Genomic DNA, 25,222 nt, shown 5'->3' on the forward strand with positions numbered 1-25,222 from the left:
TAGGTATATATATATTCATGGCCCTCAGGGGATGAATGCTGATGTTTTCAGTGACTCTCTGATCTTTCCTTTAGCTTAGCCAGGCCTTTCGTTTTTGAATTTTCAACTTTCAAGAAATATCAAAATATAACGAGCTAACATCTGTAAACTATTGACCCCATTTCCACCTGGTATCAACATGTGATCAATATGCAAATTAGACAAATGGAGCTGTCAGACTTATCAACAAACATGATGGCTCTAAGTTCAGGTGAAGTGATGTTGCTGAATGTATTTTTTTCTGAACAGAGGAAGGACTTGTCTGTAACTTTTTGATGGCTGGATTTTTTTTGATCACACTGTACAGGTGTCATTTACAACTCCCTGAGATCTGATCATAATGTGAGCCAAACCAAATCCAGATGTGGTCCGGCCGATGCATAATGATAAAGAGTTACACTCCTTGTCCAGATTGTGCTTTCTCATCTGCAGGATGGGCCATGTTGACGTGTTGACATCCTTCTGTCCTTCAGCAGCTGTTCCTGCTGTGGGTGCTGCTAGTCATGTATCTATTGTTGTTGTTGTTGTTGTTGTTGCTGTTGCTGTTCTGCTTCTCTGTGTCCCCCCCTCCAACCTCTTCTCTCTCTCTCAACCCAACCAGTCAGGGCAGATGGCTGCCTACCTAGAGCCGGGTTCTGCTTGAGGTTTCTTCCTGTTAAAGGGGAGTTTTTCCTTACCGCTGTAGCTAAGTGCTTGCTCATGGGGGAATGTTGGGTCTCCCTCTCTGTAAATTAAAGAGTATGGTCTAGACCTGCTCCGCGTGAAAAATGTCCTGAGATGACTTTTGTTGTGATTTGATGCTATATAAATAAATTGAATTGAATTGAATAAGATATCCAGATAGAGATCACATGTCAATACCAGGTGGATATGGGGTATTACAAAGATTATTTATGCTCCTTAGCAGAACCCTTTTTCATTTTCAAAACCTATTAGTTCTCTGTGAATTCTAGTTTAAAGTCATAATTTATCATTATTTAATCATCATTTATTTTTTCAAGATTGGGGTCGATTCACAATTCTTGCAAAATGCAGGATGAAATGAGATATGTTTTAAGACACCATGTGCAAAAGTTGAACAAGAATAATAAATGAGCTGCACCACCTGCGTGTCACTGTTAAAACTGTACAAAATACAGGTTGTCCCACGCAGCTACTGACTCTCAGCACCAGATGCTTCAGACATCCAGTTTATTAATCAGTTTCAGCACGGAGCAAGGTCTGTTCACTAATTCATCTGCTCCTGCTATTTGAGTTTCTTGACAAAACATCAGCCTGATATCTGCAGACTGCTGGCGAGATACCACTCTACTCTGACTGAACAAAGTTGAGTCTGCACACTGTTCAGTCAAATCCCTGTGCTTTTGTAACTCTCATAACCAGAGATAAGTCTTTTTTCAGTTCCCCATCACTTATCTTTTAAGTGCATTATGAAGGGGTCTTCTAATGGTCAGTATGAACAGGAGGAATGATTGTGGCACCTGTTTCAGTATTCATTTGAGCACCTGACTGTTGTGTTAAGACAGAGTTGAAACGTCTTTTAATGAATTAAGAACTCAATTATTATTAAAATCAATTATTACTTTGTGGCTTATGAACATTGACCTCTTTCTACTGATATTCTCCATTGAAATGGCATTTCCAGAATGACAAAACCAAACAAGTTCATATATAATGCTTGATGGATTCTAGTGTTGTCCATTTCAGTTTTGATTATGATATCTAATAGGAATGTGCAGAAAGCTCAGTATTTGTATTTGTATCTGTATTTGTTGAGGCAGCAAAATTATTTGTATTTGTATTTGTATTCGAATAAAAGTGGAAAGAGGCTTAAAATCCTGTTTTTGTTTTTATTATGCTCTTAATTTTAGAAAATTAAAGTGTTACAATAAGTGTTCATAAATAAACTACCTTATGAAGGAGGTCCCCACACTGGGTCTTGAACTGGAGTCTCCCAGATCATAAACAACTGCACTGACTACTGAGCTAAAACTTAACTCATCGCCTCATTGCAGACAGACCTCTAACTAACAATTTTTTTTTTTTTTTAAATATTTGTATGAAACAAATATTTGTAAAAAACCCATTATTTGTACTTTGCCGAATAATGTTTTTGTATTCGGGCACACCCCTAGTATCTAATACCCACACTGTGATTATATAGAGAATGTAAAGGTATGTATATTAAGGGAGGCTTCATGTAAGCGCAGTGAGAACTCTGGTCCTCTTGTCTCCTGTTTTACCTGTTGGAGACATCTCAGGAACACTGGCGCTGTAGGGTCCATCTAGAAACCGAGGTTCATTGTCATTGATGTCCTGCACCTTGATGATGAACTCAGACTCTGGCTCCAGAGGAAGACCTGTGTCGATATCCACAGCCTGGGCTTTCAATGTGTAGTAGGACTTTTCCTCCCTGCAACACACCAAGGATTACATAATGTACACATAAAATGCACTGTTTTAAATATTTACAAGCAACACAAACAACATGATGATTACTTAGTCAGGCTTTAGGATATCTGTTACATGGTATGTAGGTGTCAGTATGGGTTAGATGACAGCTTGTGTTAATGCCAACACACGCAGCTTTAGAGAAAATCTGATTATTTGCCCTGTGTTACAGATGGGACACGTAATCCAGGATGAATGAGCAATAAATACAAACTAAAGACAAAGAATCAACATCAACATTTAAAACTTAAACTCTCCAACTCAGGAAAACCTGAATTAGTAATACTCACACATATTACACTTACATTAACATACACACTAAAGCTAATGATTTATGGGTTTTCAGTGGATTAGGGTCAAAGGTGTCAAGATTAGTCAGTAGGACACTGGAAGTGGAGACTATGTGTGTTAGCATCTTATCGTCATGGGAACACCATCTCCACTCCTTCCTATTCTACCTTTGACTGTGTGTTCACACAGAATGTGAAGTGAAATTTAGATGGGGTAATTGCATACAAAGTCAGTGCAAAGACATGAGTAGAAGCAAATTTGTGCAGGCCAGTGTAAATCGACACGAATAAGCAACTGTGTGAGTCGAAAAGTTTGCGTGTATCACATGGCTGCAAGAACTGGAGTCTCTGGTGAGTTCTGAGTTCAGTCAGAGGTTGAACTGAACACAAACACACAGACACTCTCCCTTAGACACAGTCGGTGCCTTCCACTGCTAACAAGCTTACAGCTAATATACAGCTGGTATTTTGGCTGTTTGGGGTGAATAAACACAAATGGACCAGTGGTCAAATATGCATGAATGACGTGAGGTGAAAATTTGCTTTATGTTGTCTGAACACACCTTGACTCTGTCCATCTCTGTGGCTGTGTATGACACTATTCACTATTACCTATGTTATTATTATTATCAATATAGGGAATTCAAATGGTCCTGCAATGCTGCATAAAACACCATACATCCATGGTGACTAAGAGCTAACTAACATCATGTAGACAAAAAAAATCCATTGAATTTAATTTAATTTTCTGTAAATTTTGCTGCTTTAAATGCTGATGTGTCCACTAGGGGTGTGCAGAGAACCCAGTATTTGTATTTGTATCTGTATTTGTTGAGGCAGAAAAATTATTTGTATCTGTATTTGTATTTGAATAAAAGTGGAAAGGAGCTTAAAAATCCTGTTTTTGTTTTTATTGCACTTTAAATTTTAGAAAATTATTATGATTACTGAGCTAAAACTTTACTCATCGCCTCATTGCAGCCAGACCTATCTATTTGTACACCCATAACACAGAGACAGCACACCGTGTAACATGTAGGGAGGAACTTCAAAGGCGATTATTACTTTGCACTTTTCATTTATTGCCCATTTTTTACAACCTAACTTTGTGGACAGGAGAAGGGGAACAATAGTTCATGGAGAGTCTTTAAGAGCACTTTGCTTGTGTCAGTAGCTCAACTTTATCTCTGGGGAACACCCCCAACAAATAATTTTTTAAAATATTTGTATGATACAAATGTTCGTATAAAACCCACTATTTGTGCTTTGCCGAATAATGTATTTGTATTCGGGCACACACCTAGTGTCCACACATTTAGGCACTTTTCACTGGTGTTCGAACTGTTAAAATGACCCATGTGTACAATTTCCAGCTTCTTTGTCTGTTACTGTCTGACATTATGTCATCACAAGAGGTAAGAACAGGTGGCCGGCTTGTTCAGTAGAGCATGTGACTTTGACACCAGATACTTTGATTCATTTTACATTTTGTCAGTTAACATTATTTATATATCTTTTTATATATGTTTTCCTGATCATAACCATGACTGTGATCTAGAGCTAAATCTTAACCGTATAGTTGCCTCAACTTAACCAAACCATAGAAGATTGAGATTAGAAAAAAGGCGTTGGAACAATCCTTTTGGAAGACACTGATCAGGGAGCTATTTGGTCATTTAGATATGACTATGTGTTGTGAGTTTCCTGCCTGCATTCCTCCCTGGTGAAAACTTGTCATCTGCCTTCACCTGCTTCCCATTAGCTCATTGTTTTAGCTAATTAGCTTGCTAACTTGCAAATCATACAACAGCTGTCCACAGGAATCATATCAACTGACATTAACATTCACAACTAGCCATGTTAGCTTTGTCGTACCAGCTGGTGAAATAACTTGATAATGGTGTAACTTAGTCACAGTTAGGTGTAGAACATACTTGCTCATTATTAAGCTAAAACCTGCATTACTGTGGTTAAAAGGATACAAAAAGTGAGCAAAGATGGGCAACTACAAAAAAATAATTCAGTGTTTGTTTAGATGTATAAGGCTTTTAATGCTTTAAATATGACTCCTGTTGCTTCAGTGGACTGTTAATGGGCATTCAGACTGTATTCTGCATTGTTGGGGGCATGTTTACATCAGGCACTGGTGAGATGATGAAATAAAGTCCAGGAATTGAATAATGGATCTAAGATTTTGAAGTCTTATCAGATGCCAACACTGCACACAATTTTATAATACTGTAAGACAGAATTTTACAACTCTGGAAATTATCACACAACAATCTTGAGGTAAATTATGCCTTTACATTACAAGGGCATCTACCATGATTTTGTGATTGCTCAGAGTATTTGATTGGCCAGTGCAGTGTGTTGCTGGATGACGTGCAGCAAAAGTTAGAGGGTTTTTTTGTTTTGTTTTGGTTTTTTGCTGGATGGTGCAGATGGTGCATGAATGGCAGTTCTGTACTGGACCAATTTTAAATCTTCATTTACTCCCATTACATCCAAGCCTAAATTCTGTACACTGATGACTAAGAGTGCTTGAATATGAATACCCTACTGTATATCATTCACACTGAAATGTCTTTTTTCTTCCTTAATCAATGTTCTAAAAGAATCCTCATAGCTGGAAGGCTGCTGGTAGGAGCTGTTAGCACTGTAGGATATAGATTCTATTTGTTAACAAAGCAAAGTAACAGCTATTCTAATGTAGACGCAGATAGTGCAAAACTAGACATTCTGGTTTAACTTAAACTATAAATGTATACTTTGACATGCAGTCATTGTATCGGAAAATGTAATAAATAGGGTGCATCACGGATACTGTAATTCCTTTATCAGTCACTTCAGTGAGTCATATTTCAGCATTGTAGACCAATCTGAGGTTATAGCTGCCAGTAATTTTTCTATTTCTCTATCAGAAGCCACAGAATGCACTTTTAGACATTATTACAAGATTATTGATGAGTACTGACCTGTCAAGGCCCACCAATGCATGTATATCACCAGTAATTTGATCAATGGTGAAGATGGACCCAGCTCCTTCTCCTGACAGAGTGTACTTCACAGCACTGTCTCCATGGTCCATGTCTGAGTGGAGCTGCAGGAAGAAAATACACACAAAGTGGCACAGAACATTAAGTTACATAGCTCATAGATTTCTTCTACTGTATGTTTGCTGCAGCAATCAGTCACAATAAATCTTGATTCATCGCAGGTCAGCGTCAGTAATAATGTGTAAACCACCTAAAGCTCTAGTCACTGAAAAAAAGGTTAAATATGCAGATATAAATAATCACCATATGTTATGGTGTTGGTGCACACATGATGTATGCAGAGAAAAGAACTAAAAATATATACTTTTATGAGAAAACACTGATTTGATATGATCATCTATAGTAAAATAATAATTATAACAATTAATATTTTTAAATAAGTATGTTTTAGTCATGGAGAGTGTGTGAACATGAAAAATAATTAATGCAGCATTTCTTGTCTATAATAAAGCCTCTTAAAACATGGCTGATAAGGCTGATAATTAATGAACACCTACAATGAATGAGTTAGCAGCTTTTAGATGAATGAGAGATCTAAGAGAGGAAACTAGAGTAGAACTCTTTCACGATCAGTGATATGTTAATCAACTTCCCTTCATAGTGAAGAATGTCATTTAGCAATATTTACATATTTACATATTATGACTCATGTGCTTTTCTTTTTTTTTTTAATCGAGGCAGAAACCCATTTTTATGGTATATTTCATAACCTAGTCAAAGAAGGACGCCTTTAGTACAATTTTCTAGTTTTAGTGTCACATTCTTTTTAACCTTTAGCCAGACTCCTGAATATTAACATGAAAGGGTTTTTTTGTTTGTTTGTTTTATATGTTTGTTTGTTTGTTTTTGATAGTATATCTTCAAGCAGAGCTGAGTCCATACTAGGGGTGTGCCCGAATACAAATACATTATTTGGCAAAGCACAAATAGTGGGTTTTATACGAATATTTGTTTCATGCAAATATTTTACAAATTATTTGTTGGGGGTATTCCTCAGAGATAAAGCTGAGCTACTGACACAAGCAAAGTGCTCCCAAGGGACTCTCCATAACCTGTTGTTCCCCTTCTCCTTTCCACAAAGTTAGGTTGTAAAAAATAGGCAATGATGAAAAGTTCATAGCAATAATTGCCTTTGAAGTTCCTCCTTACACATTACACAGTGTGCTGCCGCTGTGTTATGGGTTTATAAATAGGTAGAGGTCTGTCTGCATGAGGTGATGAGTAAAGATTTAGTTCAGTAATCAGCGCAGTTGTGCTTTCTAAAATTAAAAGTGTCATAAAAACAAAAACAGGATTCTTAAGCCTCTTTCCACTTTTATTCAAATACAAATACAGATACAAATAATTTTGCTGCCTCAACAAATACAGATACAAATACAAATACTGGGCTCTCTGCACATCCCTAGTCCATACTATTATAAAAGTACTCCAGTTACTTTGTATTGTAAGTTTGGGCACCAGAGACATTAAGAGGAATGGTCAAAATTGGAGCAGCGGAGGCCAACATATCCTGATTTTTAGTCTCTAGTATGAGTCAAGCTCCAAAAACCCTAGATCCTACACTTACCACAATACAACATGATATACCTTCTGGTTCAACTGAAATGCCTTTCGTTTTAAGTGACATCCTCTCATACAATAACTGAAATGCCATCCTAGAAAATATTTTTTTTCAATAGTAATTGTGAACACTTTCCAATAGTTTATATAAAACAATTTTACAATACTATATGAGAGCATTTTAACTGTGTATATGAACATTCGTTACTAGTATGTGTGACAGCTTTTCAATAGTTTTAATGAGAGCGTTTCAGTTGTGTATGTAAAAGCATTTCACTTTTATGTGTGTGTAGTTTTCAGTATAGTATGTGAATAAGTTTGGTTTCATATGTGTATGTTAGAGGTCCAAGTACATAAACATAATATCCCTAACAGCCTCTCATGGTCTGCATCATATTTGCAAAATTTCAAAGTGAAGATTTAATGACAGCTCAGATGTGTTCTGTCTTGTAGTGCCTGTGTCTTTCCTGAGAGGTATTACAGTAATAATACTGACTATATAAATCAATGTGCCCTTACCACAGCAAGCTGCTGAATCCTCAAATGCAGAGTAAAAATCATGAGCAGGTCAGCACTCCAATTACATGATTTATTAATGTAATGTTCCAGGCTGACGTCCTTCCTCAGCATGCAAACCGGCCAATTCCATTTTCATCAATGTGTGTGCAGACGCTTCACATCCCTTCAGCACCTAACTTTATGCATCCCTCAGCTGTAGTAGCAAATAGACAGATGACGGGTTTCTGGTAGGTGTCGAAAACCAACTTTGCCCCTCCTATGTGATAACTTCAGCATCCCCGCTGAGCTGGAGACATTTCTAAAGGAGTTTCTCTCCATGTTGTGGCAAGTTTGCAAGATTTCAACTTGAGCTACAGTAACTGACATTCAGTCATCAGATGACCTAAAATAGTCACTGAAGCTGTCAAGATCTGAGAAGAGAAGTTTCCACATGCGAGGAGATTTGCACTTCATTTTATATCTGTGCAATGTTGGGAAAGTAAATATATACAAAATATGTACATATGTTGTAGATGATAAGACTGAGCACAGAGACAGAGCCCTTAAAGAAATGGAAGGATGATTTAAACCAGAGAGTCCATGGTTTCATATTTATACTAACATCTTACCCAGCTCATGTCCCTAATAGTCCCATCTAGACTAAACAGTTTCCAGGCTAAACAGTGCAATTTGTAGACTAAATAATAACATTCATAAAGTAAAAAACAACATATTTAGACTAAACAGTAAAATGTTTAGGCGAAATATTGCAATTACTATATCATAGAGTACACTTTCTGGACTACACAATGCCATTCCCCATGTAATGACCTAATTAAATGCCTACATCTACGCAGTAAGTTGATCAAAAACATTTTCATTTTCAGAGTGAGATGATGCTTCCCAACATTGAATACATTATGTTTCTCCAAAAGGGGTCCAGACATTGCTATGAAAGTTAACAACTAACTGACCAAGACCCAGTGGGCTCGAAACACAGATGTGAAAGGACCTGAATATTGATGTAATTTAATGAAGATCCAGTGGAGCTGAAATGTCGGTGTGCAAGTTAATAAGGACCTGAGGAAGACTGACTGTGATCCAAACACACAATATAAAGGGGCTGAACATTACAGAGTCTCTGTAGAACTGCTGGTAAATCAAAGTGACACAGCCTGTCATTAGCTTATATTAATGATGAAATATTAATTGCTTAATATATATTTGAAAGGGGAAAGCATGTGCTTCGTACATGCAGCGGTGGGGTTCGGAGGACACAGTGAAGAGTTCGTTACAGATGGTTTTAGCTGCAGTTAGGTCAGCATGAGATTTGTCCTGTGCATGGAATGTATCCATTTCCAGGGCTGGCTGGCTTCTATATATACTTCTGCAGAAATCTCTTTACTGTTAAAGGAAGACTTAAGTTTGTATAGTCAACTTTCAAACAAACCAAAAGCATTTTAAAAGCTAAGATGACAATAAAATCATAGAAGTATAAAACATACATGCACACAATTTATTGCACAGTTGATTTGCACAATTGATCTGCCATTTCTATTGTCGCTGGCCTCCTCTCCCTCCTCTCGTCTTGCATTTTCATCTCTTCTGGCCAAAATGCTACTTTCCTGATGTTTCCAGTTTCCATACGTTTTTTTTTGTGTTTGTTTTTCTAATTTAAGGTGCATATGTTGTTTACCACAAGCTTGTAGGTCTTATACAGAAATGATGACGCTCACAGTAGGTGACGTGCATATTCATGTAACTTTTTACCAGCTCTGACTTCCTATTCACTGTGTAATATACTATGCGTTCTGTTTCTAGATCCCTGCAGCACACAGATGAGCACTGAATGATTTGGTGTAAGAAGAAACCTGTGGGCATGTGGGCAAGCCTTAAAAGCTTCCATAACTGCTCACTTTCTGTCCTCCCTCCTGTTCAGGTAAATCTCCCTGCCCATTTAGGACAAATGTTACTTGTATCCCCACATTTTCTCATGGCAGTTGTCAACACTTTCGACAACTGCACCATAGGGATGTGCAGAAAGCCCAGTATTTGTATTTGTATCTGTATTTGTTGAGGCAGCAAAATTATTTGTATTTGTATTCGAATAAAAGTGGAAAGAGGCTTAAAAATCTTGTTTTTGTTTTTATTATGCTTTTACTTTTAGAAAATTAATGTGTACAAAAGTGTTCATGAATAAACTACCTTATGAAGGAGGTCCCCACACTGGGTCTTGAACTAGAGTCTCCCAGATCATAGACGACTGCGCTGAGACCTGAGCTAAAACTTTACTCATCACCTCATTGCAGACAGACCTCTAACTAACAAATATTTTTTAATATTTGTATGAAACAAATATTCATAAAAAAACCTATTATTTGTGCTTTGCCGAATAATGTATTTGTATTCGGGCACACCCCTACAAGTGCACCAATGCAATATCTTGTATTTAGGCTGAAGGGCCATGTTACATTTCAGTTACAAAACTGAAAGCCATCTGTGTATGGCATATTTTTTATACAATAGACATATTATACTGTTAGCCACATTGTGTATGCATCTAAACTATTCATATCCTTGTTTTATATTAATATATAACAACTAATTAATAACTAATTAAGATAACAGTAAACCTTAATTTGACTGCCATCTGTCACAGGTTTTTCTATATTGCCAACGGACCTTAATTATGAATGGCCTCATTACCTATCCATAAGGCACATCCGAGTCATAAGTGGAGTACCACTGGTGCATCTAACTAGAATATGTGAGAATTATTTGAAGACTGTTTTATCTGGAAGTACAAATTGCAGACATCAGTAAAAAAGAAAGTGCCTTTACAAGAAATGTGTAACCACAGTTTGAGTGTTACTGTATTAAAATTACCTGTTTATTTAGCTGTGACTGTAACTGAGACAAGCAGCACTCCCTGTGACTTGGTGCTTTAGATGTGCAGTGATGAAACTTTAAACTCAATCAAATGAAACAATTTAAATAAAATGAAAAAAACAAGATCAATAATGAAAAAATATGTGTAAAATGCCCTGCTACAGGTTAAAGCAACAAAGTTGAGTTGGAGTTTTGTCAAATCTAAATAAACTGAGCTTAGTTGCCATGGAGCTGACAGGTCAGCTCGATGTTGGCGCAATAAGGGGGCCTTGAATTTAGATGATTCTGTCAACTTATGTTTCCATTAATAAAGAACGACCTGTCAAGGTCAACCCAGATGATGTCATCAGGGTTATCTTGGCTTGGTCTTGGATAAAGAGAAAACCTGTGTTATAAACTGGGGTTGTGAAGTTTGGGCAGGGTCTAAAATGTTGTTTTGGGGAGCCTAACCCATACCAGGGACTAATACCCTGTTTACACCTGGCGTAAAATGCAATCCGTGTGATTGGATCTCAGTCAGGTGTAAATGCAATCTATACAGCATGACCACATTCATTAGAAAAAAAAAAACAAAACTGTTGCAGTAAGTTTAAAGGTCTCCTAGCTCTGCCTCTTCCTGCCAGCTAAAGCAAGACCCACAAAAGCTACAAGTAGTAGCAGTAGCTAGAAGTCTTGAAAGAGTGATTTAGAAATGAATGATGCCCACTCGTGGCAGCAGTTTCCTTGACCTGGAATGCACCATGTTTGTTGACAAGTCCACCACCTCTGCCTGGCTAATTTGCATATTGAAATCTGATCACAATTAAGACAGCAAGAAAACATTTTAATACCAGGTGTAAATGCAAATACCCATAGATCAGATGTCATTATCCAGAGGATTTATCCAGATACAGATCACATGTTAATACCAGATGTAAATGGGGCCTAAAAGTCAGGATATCTTGACCTCTGCTGATATAGTTATATTGTGGTATGTTAAATCCTGCACTGTTTACATCTATGTTTGCTAACATACAGTCTTCTTCATCACTGCCTTTGTGGTCACATTACTATACATTACTATGAAGTAGCGTGAAATCAGCAGCAGAAATGTGTGTATCATGGCCTCCTTGCTCATGCATGTGCAAGATATAAACATGGAAACATTGCTCTATAGTGCTAATAGTGGTCCAAAACTCCACAGGCTCCCAACTTTATAATTGCAATAAAAAACAATGGAGTGTCACTTAAGAGAAAACATGATATTTGTAATTAAAAATGATAAGACAGTACTAGAAATATGTGATTAAACAATATATTGGATATTATTTTAGGGTAATAAAAGTGTAAACTACTCTAATATCATCTTACCTCTTCATGTGATGAACATTTGGCATTACTTTCAGTATTTGACCCAGCTCTGACTGGAATCCATCACTCCATTAATAAATCATAACACATCAACACAGAAAGCAGCTCTGATGCTCATCTAATTAGAGCACCAGTATCATTCTTACACTAACTTACATCACTTTATCTCATTCTTTAATCACTCTGTTATATTTATCTATTCTTCATTACAGTCATTCATAATGGGAGGTGACACCACTGATTAGGAGGCTTGTGTGGAAGGATTTGAGAAATGAGGTCTGATATTCTGACATAGTGTGTAACTAAGCTGGAATAAAGACAGCTGTTTGTCTATAAATTCATCAAGTTGCCTTTGGATTGATGTCCCATCCAGGGGCGGAGCTAGACTCTCAGCACGGGGGAGCGGAGCATTCTCAAGGGGCCTTTCTGATAAAGTCGTTTTAAAATTCACAACTGTAAAATAGTTGATATATCCTATCCTAACACAAGCAAGCCTGTCTAAGAAAACATACAGTGAAGCCACTTTGTGAGACATGTTTGTTCTGAAGAACAAAAAAGAAAACAGGTTGCCAGTCGTGTTCAAATGTTTCAGCACTGAGTACAGCACACAGTGCTCTATGTGCATCGATTGACAAACAGTTCAGCACCACTGATAGACAGCATCTGTCTCAGTATCATGTCTTTCTTACACAGGAATAACTTAAACATAAAATAGACAATGACTTAGACAGTGACTTTGACAGTGGAAGTATTGTTGGTGCCAGATGGGCTAGTTTGAGTATCTCCTGGGATTTTCAAACACAACAGTCTCTACAGTTTACAGAGAATGGTGCAAAAAACATGAAAAAATCCAGTGAGCAGCAGTGCTGTGGGCTACAATGCCTCATTAATAAGAGAGGTCAAAGAAAAATGGCCATGATAGGTCAGCTGACAGAAAGGCAACAGTAACTAAACACTAACACTAAACTGATCAGCATCTCTGAATGCACAACATGTCCAAACTTGAAGTAGACAGGTACCAGTCCTGTCAGCTAAGAACAGGAAACTGAGGCTATAGTGGGGACAGTGGACAGTTGAAATTAGAAAAACATCAACTGGTCCAACAAATCTCAGTTTCTGCTGCCACATGCAGATGGTTGGGCCAGAATCTGGAGTAAGCAAAATAAATCTATGGATCCATGCTGCCTTGTGTTAAGAGTTCAGGCTGGCAGTGGTGGTGTAATTGTGTGGGGAATATTTTCTTAATTGACCATGGTTTAAATGTCACAGCCTACCTAGATATTGTTGCTGACTATGTACCTCTTAATGGCTACATTCTACCCACCTCAAGTTGGTTTCACCAACATGACATTGAGTTCATGGTACTCCAGTGGCCTCCACAGTCACCAGATGTCATGGACCCAAATCTCTAAGGGATGTTTCCGGCACCTTGTTTAATCCACACCACAAGTAATTCAGGCTGTTCTTGGGGCAAAGGGGGGCCCTGACGAGTATTAGAAAGGTGTATCTAATAAAGCAGCCACTGAGTGTATGATGCAATAGGAATATGGAGGAATATTGGATTGGAGACAAAACAGCCAATCCGAAATTACCTACTCCAATTTTTCTATTGGATGTAATTGTGATACAAAATGCTTGCAAAAAATCTTATTCTGTGCTTGAACTGTCCAATCATGTGCTAAACGAGGCACAAATATACTGTAATTCCACTGCTGGGATATTTAAAATGAAAATCACATTTATTGAGTTTTGAATAGCTACAGGTATTTTCCACCTCCTTGATAGATGTTGCCATTGTCAATTCTGAACCTACTGAACATGACTTTGCTGTAAGAGTCATGCATATTTTGTGATGAATGCTGATGTCTGTACAATATGCTCTGGAGTGGTCATTTTGTTTAGCAGTCATGCCCCACAGTGACAGATGGATGTGCCGCTGCAAAGGTCAGGCAGACATATGTAATGAGGGCAATGAGGTGATATATCTCTGCCTCAAAAGCCCACAAGAGTTTCACACTGGGAGACAAACATGCCAGGTCTTCATGCTAACTGCAGACACGCAGCTAAGTCTGCAGTGTTCTGAGGGGGATGTTAGTATGAAGACTTAAGTAGAGACATGGATACTTGTTAGTTTACTGACTTGTCCTTGTTATCACTTTCCAAACATTCCTACACTATACTATATCTTCAAAGAGATTGTCACATAAAGCTCATTTAAAATCAGAGGTAAATAAGGGTGACAGATGTGAAGACAATCAACATGCAAGAGCCAGGGTAAATCAAAATATTTATGATTCATCTTTCATTTGTGCTGATTTTGCTAGAATTTTAACAAAGGTCCAGTATAGGGTCAGTCTAATAGTGTTGTATTTTGTGTCATTTTGACAGTCATCCTGCATAATTAGGGCTGCAAGGACTCCAAGAGGAAAACCAAAATTTATTCTGAGACTGATAGCAAGTCATACAATACTTAACTCTTTTTTTATTTATCTTTATCTTCTTTAGTGTCCTAATGAGCTCATGAGGAAATTGGTGGTTATTGACATTCTCAGCTGAAACTGCAACAGGAAACAAAGAAACAGGATGAACACGCAATTTTCAGAACTACAAACTACATTATAAATTTCTCAAAGAACTTCAGTAAAAAGTCAAGAGGTTGTGTTATATAGCACAACAAGCTAGCAAAGCTCTGTAAACAGAACCGCATTTCCACTAGGGGTGTTACACAATACACCCCTAGTGGAAATGGGGTGTTATACAAATACGTTATTCAGCAAAGCACATATAGTGGGGGGTTTTTACGAATATTAGTTTCACACAAATATTTTAAAATTTTTTGTTTTTCGTAAGAAAAAGAAAACACGTCAAATACCAGTGTACAGATCAGTTACATGAGGAAGACATGCTACCTTCAGTTAGCTGAAGAGAAGAAGGAGCATAATGCACAGCTCAGCTGGCTATGGAAGCTAGTTTAATCCAAAAAATGAGCAATGTTTCCTGCTGTTGGGTTGGATCTAGGTCGGATCATGTTCATATGACCGACAAACCGTCCCAGAGTTTGTTTGTAACCGGACCGAGACCACCTCTTCAACAAGGTCTCGGTCCGGTTAGTTTTGGTCTGCACCTGAGTGCGATTGCTGTGTTCACACCTGCCCAAATGAACCGCACAAGGGGACAAACACTCCAGGGTTCGACTGAACCAAACTAAACAAGGTAAGAGGTACACAGTACATGAAACCAGTCCTGCTAAGATTAGTGTGTATGTATGCAATATTTATCTGCTCACTCAAGTCAGAGGGTGCAGGGTCATTTATTATTTTCTCCTTTAAATTGTGATGTGAGTTCTAACCTTCAGATACCTCTCATTGCTTTTTGAGTCACTTACATATGAGATTGACTAATGAAGTTTTAATCCTATATTACTAAATCAGATTTAAGTATTATCCTGCATGCTAACTGTGAGCGGTGTTCATAAATAACGACTGACCTGAGATTTATCATACATTAATTATAGCTTGTCTACATGCACCACTAAACTATTGATTTGTGATGCCTAGTGTTGTAAAGCCACCACCACACACAAACACATTAACTTTAAACCTCTCTCAGAAGTGTGGCACTAATACCTACCCTTGTCAATAATGATGCCTTGAAAAGGTGCATGAGCTACTCTTGAGCAGGAGAACACACGTTACACACCCTCATTATGACATACACAGGCACACATACAGTTCTGCTGGGCTTGCAGTCTGGAAGATACAACCTTATTTGTCACAGATGACCGGTTAAAAGAGAAATCCAGGGAGCTTTTACCTCAACCTGTGCCCACGTGGTTATTCAGTAGTGTCAGTGTGTGTGTGTGTGTGTGTGTGTGTGTGCGTGTATGGCACATGACTTCCCCATGGTGTGTATCCTGTCACAGTGCATCTGTTCTGCCTATAGTAAAGTAACCCCTCCTGTAAGAGTGTGTATGCGATGGAAGAACAACTCTGTGAGTTTTACATTTTACTCCTCACAGCCTTCTTCACCCTTTCACTCCTTCTCATTCCTCTCCTGCAAGATCTCGCCTGCCCATAATTCAAAACATGTCCTCACTTAAAAAATAAATATTATTTTCCATTTTTGAAATACTGTACCATCACTCTTAGCCAGTAAACGTTATACCCTAGCGATCAATGTCCAAATGAGATTGTCCCCATCGCTCCATGCCTGCACCTGAGCATACATTACTCTGACTGATGGTGTGAGTGATTGATTAAATTATATATGCTATGTGACAGCAAAGCATGTCCATTGTAAAATTCAAGATTAAGATCTTATCTGCTACATGCTTAAACAGCATATGCAGTGAAATGCAGGGTGGCATATTAAGGCTGGGCTAAAACACAAGTGTGCAATAAATAACAGTAACAATAACAATAATAGTAAGAAAAATGGGAAAAAAATAAAGGATAAAAATACTGTATGTAATATAAGTATTAAAATGTAAAAAAAAAATGTATATGCAGGTGTTCTTATATTTCATATTTGCAATATTTCAGTATATAAAAATGTAAACTGTCACACCTTTAAGGGAAACAATACACTAGAGTTTTGTAAAGACTGGATCACATGTGCAGGGCAAAGTGTTCACAGAGGAAAATATACTAGACAAATGCGAGGATGTACAGAGGTCAGAGGTGGCCATCAGAGGACCAGCAGAGTCTGACTGCAAATCACTGAAATTTTTTCTCGACATTTTAAAATTCAAGCTGTTGAGATTTAGATTTCCGGGGTGTGTTTTTCCTTCCATTCCAGGCAGACAGAGCTTTGTGGTATGAAAGTAAGTTCATGTATGTCAGTGTTACATTACTATTATTATATTATTGTGTGGAAATGCAGTTTAAGGGCAAATTTATTTATATTTATAGTGAACACAACTCCCCATGCACAGCCAGCATTTTCAATCAGGTGCTGGTCGGTCACAGGACCATCTTAGGTGAAGATCAAAATTAACCACCACACACTGAAATGACTCTACTGTGACTTTATTAGGAAGGAACAACATGTTTCACCTGTAACTTCTTCAGGCTGAGCTAACCTGAAGAAGCTACAGGCAAAATGCATTGTTCGCTCCTAATAAAGTCACAGTAAAGTCATTTATATTTATATTTTATTTTAAGTCAAAAATGCATTACATTGACATCATAGTAATAGCTGCAGGTATTACCCTCTTAAAGAATGTTACCTGTACTTTATTAAAGGAAGGGAAAATATGATTTCAAAAATGTTTCTGAGGTAGAAAGCTATTTTTGTCCTGAGTGAAGGAGGTAGGAAATGGAAGAGTGTGTACATTTAAAAGATCAATAGTTGCTTATCTGAAACAGTTCCACAGAAACTGGTTGTATCAGCTCATGATGCATTTAAGTTTTGAGTTTTCAAGATATAAAAAAGACATAATAAGAGGCATGAGGTGCTCAAATAAGTTGTGTATGTTCAGTCATCAGGTTTTTCCCTCCACACAGCTGGGCCATCAAAACAGCAAATCATCTCAAGCAGTCATGCAGATGCTTGTGTATAGATTGTAATGCTTGAGATGTTAAAGGCCCCATGAACTGAAAAATTCATTTTCGCAGTTTTAATCCTGTGTCCCTGTGTTAATTGTTCATTTATCTCTTGTTATATTCCAAATATATGTCAAAAAATCAGTATCATGGTATTTTTACATCAGAATTCCTGTCTTTTCTCTTCCTGTAAAACGATTTCAAATGTTTGATGATTCATCCTGCACTCAGGGGTGTTTACAACAGTTCATCCAATCAAATGGGACTTTGGGCAAATAGCTAGCCACACTGGTCATGTTAAACCACCCTCACCATTTGTGGGCTGTAGTAGCTAACAGAGCAATATGGAGAGAGATTTATAGAAGATATGTGTGTTTGGATATCAGTAGGCAAAAACTTTCTTTTAATTTCCAAAATAATATGGCTGAGGTCTAATTCATTCATCTCTCCCTCGTCCTCATCTTGTTCTAACAACAGGTGAAGAAGGTGTGTGTGGAGCCGACAGTCCGTTTCTCCCTGCAGCTCCGTATCGCGCTTAACTCTGTAAGCCCCACACACCTTTTAACAGTCCAATCAAATGCAAAGGATTTGATTTAAATCCCTCTTGTAACTGTACTCTGCTCAAATATTCCGATTCACTGGGAAATACATCAAAGTACAGAGGCTAAAGACCCCTAACTTCACTAGGACTTTAATATTACATCAGCATTGAGTTGTTACCTCTCAATACTAATGAGGTGTCTGAGCTGCTACGCCTAAACTTCTGCCTGTCTTATTATCAGCACCAATATTAGGTGCAGGCATAGTCGGTGATTGCCCAGAGCCCCATCAGCTGGATGGGTGAACTGATGAAAGAGAAGGAGGGGAAACGTATATATAGATGTATGTTCATTTTTGTCATGAGATGATGATGAACTACCTCATTTGAATGTCTATAAGGAGCTAATGGTTAACTGTTCATTGGAATGATTAAATACTAGTGAAGCTGGATCACTGCTATGAGTCTTTGGAGCCGTTTCTAAACAAACTAACATGACCATAATCTTCATGATGAAGGAACATGTCACCAGTGCAGCTTTGCGACTCACTGACGTGTTTTCAATACTTTTATTGGAAAATAACAGAGGTCTACAGCAAAGAGGAATAAGATATATCAGGCTTTGGATACACACACAATACTTGTTAGTAGATCAGTTCATTGTTGGTTTGGCTCCAAACATGAGATTTACAGAGAATATGAAAAATATAGAAAATTGCCAGCCTTATCCTTCAACACTGCAGGTTTACATCATATGTTACTGTAAGTTGAAGCTATTAAAACACTTGGTTAAAGGGGACATATGTTTTTTGTGATTTTCTGTTATTTATCATGTTATGATGTCAGATGTTAAACATGGTAATAGTTCCAAAACTTGAGGTTAACATATGTAAAATTGCTGCCTGTATGACAAAGTCCAGGTTTCAGCTGCACTGAACACTTTGCAATGTTTTTATTTTACATTCCAGACAAGATGTCGTCAGCTCATCAAACATGACCATCAAAGCCCATCTGTTCTGTAATCTTTTTTGTTAAGATTGTTTGTTGGATGTATTTTAGAAGTTGCCATTGTGAGTAATGAAGTAAAATCCTACTACTACCGTTTGTTTACATAGCCTCCAGCTTCTAAGAGCAGGCCAATAAGAACAGAGTGGGCTCCTCAGGAGGCGGGCCCTAAAGAGACAGGAGCTAAAACAGTCTGTTTCAGACAGAGGCTGAACTGAGGTGCTGCATAAAGCAACTATGTTGACAATAATGTTTTTTACTATGTTCAGTTTAAACATGTCATAGAAATGTTGATCACCAAAAATATACCCAAAATAAAACACAATCCAGATGGTGTTACCTTTTCTACAAAACATATCAGTAGTACTTTATATATGAATGTAACTTAGATATAGAGAAGCTTGCAGACTGTATGTTGGAGGACTTCAGTTTTTACCATGACCATGGGTGCTAACATTAGCTGCCTTATTATATTTATGAACCGCGTTGGGCAGTAACATATAACTTAATAACTTGTTACAGTGAAGTTATGCCTTATTTCATTAATGAGTAATATAAGGGATTACAATTCAATTTAGTTAGTAATCCCAGTGACGCTCCATTACTTGGAGCTGTTTGCTGTCTTACTGGTAGTTTGGTGGAGAGTTGATATCAGTTTGGTCTATGTGCGTTCACTGGACAGACTGGGACAGTACCTGCTAGCTTGGTGTGGGGGCTGGAGGTGTGGGGACATGGTTAGCTGCCATCAAAAGAGGAGAAATGCATCTCCAGGTAACTTATTTGCATGCTGTGTCTTCTTAGCTGGCTTGCTACATGCATGCAGTCACTGCGACTCAGGTTAAGCTAGCTGTTGATGGTCAGTAAATACCTCCAAACTGTCAACTGGCTGCTTGTTAAACCACGATGTCTCCTTTTCTTCTTCTACATGTGTTTAACACAGAGGCTGGAACATGCGAGTGTGTTTGTTTAGTGGACAACTTTGACAGAGATGATGACTGAGTATCAGAAGTAAAATAACAAGTAATGTAGCTACTTGATGATGAGTAATTAGTAATCTAATTACTTTTTAATGAGTAATATGTAATGTGTAAGTGATCATATTTTTCAAGTAATGTGCCCAACACTGTTTACAAATTCAATTCAGTCTTTGACTAAGATTGAGCAAGATGCACTCAGTGTTTTTTATTACAAGTTGAAAATTACTGACACAACAACAAAGTGAACAGTTTAGGGCCTAATGTAAAACTGTGTTCAGCTTTTCTCTATACATTATTCATTTTTAGGAAATCTTAGGTCAAAAATGAAGCCATAGCAACCTCTGGACCAACTCTGAACACACAGGCCTTTATATAACTTCATACTATCCATTGATTTATCCACACAAATGTCTGTAGACATTCTGGCTTGATGCAGTGTTTAAGGGAGTTGTGGGGATAAGTAGTATGCTGGAGGTCGCAAGAAAACAGGTGCCTTTATTTGTTCCCATTGTTTACCAGCTAGGAGTAATTAATCAGACGTGCATGTGTTTAGTTGGAGCTCCTTTGGTCCCAGCAGGACTCCTGCTCAGCCGTAAGCTTCTAAACCTGCCTGCCTCCACGGATCCAAACCAAGGTTTTAGCTCTGAAAGCTCTGACTGAAACTACAAGTGGCATGAGGTCATCTGATTCCCTCTGCCCCCCCTCCTTCCACACAGCCCTGCCTCCTCTGGTGATAATCAAGCTGTGACCCTGCTATTAGCACCAACAGCAGATTAATCAGGGGCCCCTGGGCACAAGTCCTCTCTGGCTGGGCATGATTGGAGCCTGGCTTACGCAGTCTGACTGCCTCCTCAGACCTCTCACGTGTTCTCTCTACAGCCTGTAGTTAGGCCAACAAAGGACTATAGAGCTTAGAGAAGCCAGAGTATAAACAAAAGTACTCTCTCCTTTCCAACTACCACCAACGTATCCTTGAGCAAAATAATAACAGTGTAAAAATCCTGCATATTTATTAGCATTAAAATTTGATGTTTGTGTATTTAGATGCATGTATTTATGTATTCTGGAGTGCATTATATTGAAAAGTGTTTTAATTTTAATGAGGTGGACAAGGTATTAGGAACGTTTTTCAATATAATGCACTCCAGTACACCACCAGCACCCACTATAAGCTCAGTAATAAACATAAATGAGAATTATCACCTTTCTGACAATGTCAACAAAAACTGTGTAAGCTTTGTAAATATAGAATTTATGTCAGAGCTGTTGTGTTGGATTGCATTAGATTGCACAGGTGTTCCTCGTAAAGTGCTCACTGAGTGTACATGAAATATATACAGTATATGAACAAAGATCATATGGGCACCTGATTATTGTTTTAAGGCAGACCTGAACAATTGTGAACCTATCCTTTAAATTTACAGGTGGACTGTTATCTAAAAAAGGTATCAGTTGGTCTTGTTGTTGAAGTGGGGTTATGAGGTTTTACTGCAGCATTTTAAACATTTTATCCATTAAAATTTCCTATGTGGCCTTAAACTCCACTGATTTTACACACCAAGGTCACTTTACTAGTCGTGAAGTTGTATTGTGGGAAATGTTGGATCCTGTGTTGTTGGAGTTTAACCCATATTAGAGACTAAAGTTTAGGATATCTCAGCCAGTTTAATATTTTTTATGACTGTTTTATATTTGAATGATGTTTTATTTAAAGAAATGAACACTCCCTCCATGTTTTTTGCCTTTTTTTTTTACTGTGTCAAGAAAATGAGAATTAATAACCAGGATGAGTTACAGCAGCAGCTGATCACATCTAACAACTGAACTCATGCACATGTCACAGTGAATTCAGCTTTTGTGCCCCCCTCATTTTGGTAATGGCCTCATTATGAAATAAAGTGGAGCTAAGTATTTGTAGAGTCTGAATTCGTTATTGATTCATAGTGATATATCTGTGAGCCATCTGACTAATTTGCCATGACAGAGAAGCTAGTGGAGGTATACATAACATTTGTGGTGAATTAATCAGAGATGACACAGGAAGCAACACGTACAAATGTGACAACGCAGCTGCGTTACATCATGATTTAAAATTGGGAGGTCGGGGTGGTACAGCCTTTATTCACATAAGTCGCATCCCATCACCTCAGCCATCATATCATGTGTGAGTGAGTGGTTTAAGGTATCAGAATCAGTTATCTTCAAAGGATACATAATGGATAAAACGGTTCAAGAAATAAAGCCTCACTCAAACTGTCCCAACAACTAGGGGATACAGTCATTAAAAAGGCATCCATTAACAAACACATCAGTATCTTTCACTTAGCAACCTCATTATCAGCCGGTTGTGACGTGGAGTTCCAGATCTCTACCTCATTCTTTTCAGATGGAGCTTCTCTAAGTTTCAGCACTACGGACAGCTCCCAACTAGCCAGGGTGTGAGATATTTTCTATCTCAGAACCATCTTTACAGTTCAGACTCAAACTGAAATAAGAATCCTTCTCACTTTTGTGCAAAGAAATAAAAACTATAATGATGCTGCTATAATGTTTGTATTTCCATTTTTCAAAGGAGAATAAAACTGTTTTTGTAACATTGTTGTAACAGTGTAAGCTTCAAGACTCTGGGTGGGCGTTTCTCACAGCATCAATAGGCCTTTTTCACAGACACATCACATTATAAAAAACACAGGTGTAAATAATACAATTAATAATGGTTGACTTCTGTTTAACTGCTTCAGTGCCAGGGTGCTAGTATTTTGCAAGCTGGCTCAAGGGGACACATGGATAGAACAGAGCATTTGTCAGTGTTATTAGTAACACCTGTGTGTTTCCTAACTGTCTGCTGTGAAAAAGGCCTGTTGACAACTGAGGGAAAGTATTACCAAAAGACACACTGTCAACTTCTGTGGTGTCCTACTAACTAAAGAAAGTCAGACTGTAGCCTACAGACTACAAATGTTGATACAAGGCCTTTTTTTCTCTTTTTCAACTAGTAGCAATTTAAGCTGCCCATTCTTTTACAATACTGATAGATTTCAATTCCACTTGGAAAGTGGAGGCTCATAAGCCTAACTTGCTAAGCTCAGAACTTGCTAACATCAAAACGTTAATTCACACTAGATGTTAGTTCATGTTTTCAGCACCTATTTACCTCTTGTTCATAGTTCCAGTTTCTGTGATGGAAAATAACCAGATTTTCAAAGCTCACACAACATGTAGACTGAACTGTCATAAAAACTAATTCCTAGTTCCCTCTTGCATTAAATTTTAAAAAGTTAAATGCTATGTTGGTGGAACATTGTGACAGAGCCCTTTAAACATCAGCATGTACCTTGGTAAAACATGTAATACTTGTGCAATATTCTGGTTTCACTGATTTTATCAGTTTTATTAGTCTCAGTGGTTTTGCTGAGTGTATAAAATTTGGCATTGTAAATGTATTTTAATGTATGAATGATTGTAAGGATGCTGCTGGAGTATGTCTGGAGATCAGATCAGAGAACCAAATGTTGCTAAAAGTTTCACAGTCCAGGCTTAAAACAAAGAGATCGTGCTTTTATTGTTTTAGCTCCAACACTGTGGAGTAACTTCCCCCTCAGCATCAGATCAGCTGCCTAAGTTTAAAAAGCTTTAAAACTACACCTGTACAGACTGACATTTGTATAACATTTGTATATTGTATACTCAATGGTTTTATGTTGTTCTTTTTATATATCTTTTTATGTTTGACCACTCCTTGAAATCCCTGTTTCTATTGCATTTTGTTGTGTATGTTGTTCTTTTTATGTTTGCTATCTCTATTTAATTTCTCTATGTTGAAATATGTATGCCGAAATTGTACATATATTTTATGGTATTGTATTTTGTGAAGCGCCTTGTAATTCTAGTTTTGAAAGTCACTGTAGAAATAAATTTCACTTTCTTAACTGACTGTATGTCACAGTAACAACTGCTGAGTTTACAGATGGAGCCAGGCAGGTTGCCCTCCAGGCGGGTACAAACTGATAGAGTAGTGTGCTCTAAACAGCCTGTGTGACTGTTGCAATGAAGTGATATACTGTAACCAGCTGTTTTAGTGCCCGCCCCCACTATTGCACCAATCACATTACAGTGCCAACATCATTTGGTAGCAAAAATTGATGCCCCTTAGAGAACACCAATATAGTGGCACTGTCATTGTAGGAAAATAAATAAAAAGTAGTGTCACCAAAGATATAGATATATGTCGATTATATATTTATTTCCTTGTAAAAAAAAAAAAAAAACTTCGAAAAAGTTTTGAGTTGGACTTTTGAATTTGAGCTGAAATACTTGTATGTGAATTAAACAAGATAAATGCTGCCAGGGCACAGGGCTGCCTCAGATGCACATTCAATTTTCATACAAATAAATTATTTAAGTTTTTGGAGAATTTATGTTTATGTGAGAATCATTTCTCAAAAGCAGACAGCAGCACTGGAGGTATTGATACTTCAGTATTGATCTGCTGAACACGGCTCTGTGGACAGTAAGCACACTGAGTGCCTGCAGTGATCATGATGCTGTGCTTGACCTGCACCTGGCAGACTGTTTCTTGATTGTGAGAGCAGAAACTGACCTGTTGCTGAGTGGTCTGATTGGATCACAGATGGATATGGATTGTCAGCCAAGCTTTTTTTTCTAATGAGTCTGTCTCTCAGTTACTCACTGTGCTCTGGTTGCACCTCTAACTACTAAACGAGACCTCCTTCCATTGAAAACTCTGTATTTCTGCCACCTGAATGTGACAACCATTCTCTGATTCTGTGATGAGAAAGAAAACATAATACTATAACAGGATGAAGTAGATTACTCTGCATGCAAGATAGTATTGTTAAATGAAAATTGACAAAAGATTACCACACTCAATATTATGAAATAAAGCCAATAACATCTTGTAGAAGGAAAGCCCTGCACAATTACGTGCAATGCAAGGATTCAACCAAACAGCTTAGCTTCTGTGGAACTTCCAATCTCTTTGGGCTTTAGGAACTGCAACTGTGAA

General features: G+C 37.7%; 1 protein-coding gene across 4 annotated transcripts in view; it reads right to left on the minus strand.

The window, feature by feature from the left end:
- Positions 1 to 25,222, minus strand: part of LOC122994302 (cadherin-12-like) — a 130,522-nt gene that overhangs the window by 59,895 nt on the left and 45,405 nt on the right. For all 4 annotated transcript variants that reach the window (XM_044368912.1, XM_044368913.1, XM_044368914.1 and 1 more), the window contains exons 4-5: positions 5,756 to 5,880; positions 2,283 to 2,452 (exon numbers count right to left, since the gene is read on the minus strand). In XM_044368912.1, coding sequence (XP_044224847.1) covers positions 2,283 to 2,452; positions 5,756 to 5,880 — 295 coding nt within the window. The remainder of the gene's footprint in view (positions 1 to 2,282; positions 2,453 to 5,755; positions 5,881 to 25,222) is intronic.

This window comes from Thunnus albacares, chromosome 12 (assembly GCF_914725855.1).
Source record: "Thunnus albacares chromosome 12, fThuAlb1.1, whole genome shotgun sequence".
In the NCBI taxonomy this organism is placed as follows: Eukaryota; Metazoa; Chordata; class Actinopteri; order Scombriformes; family Scombridae; genus Thunnus; species Thunnus albacares.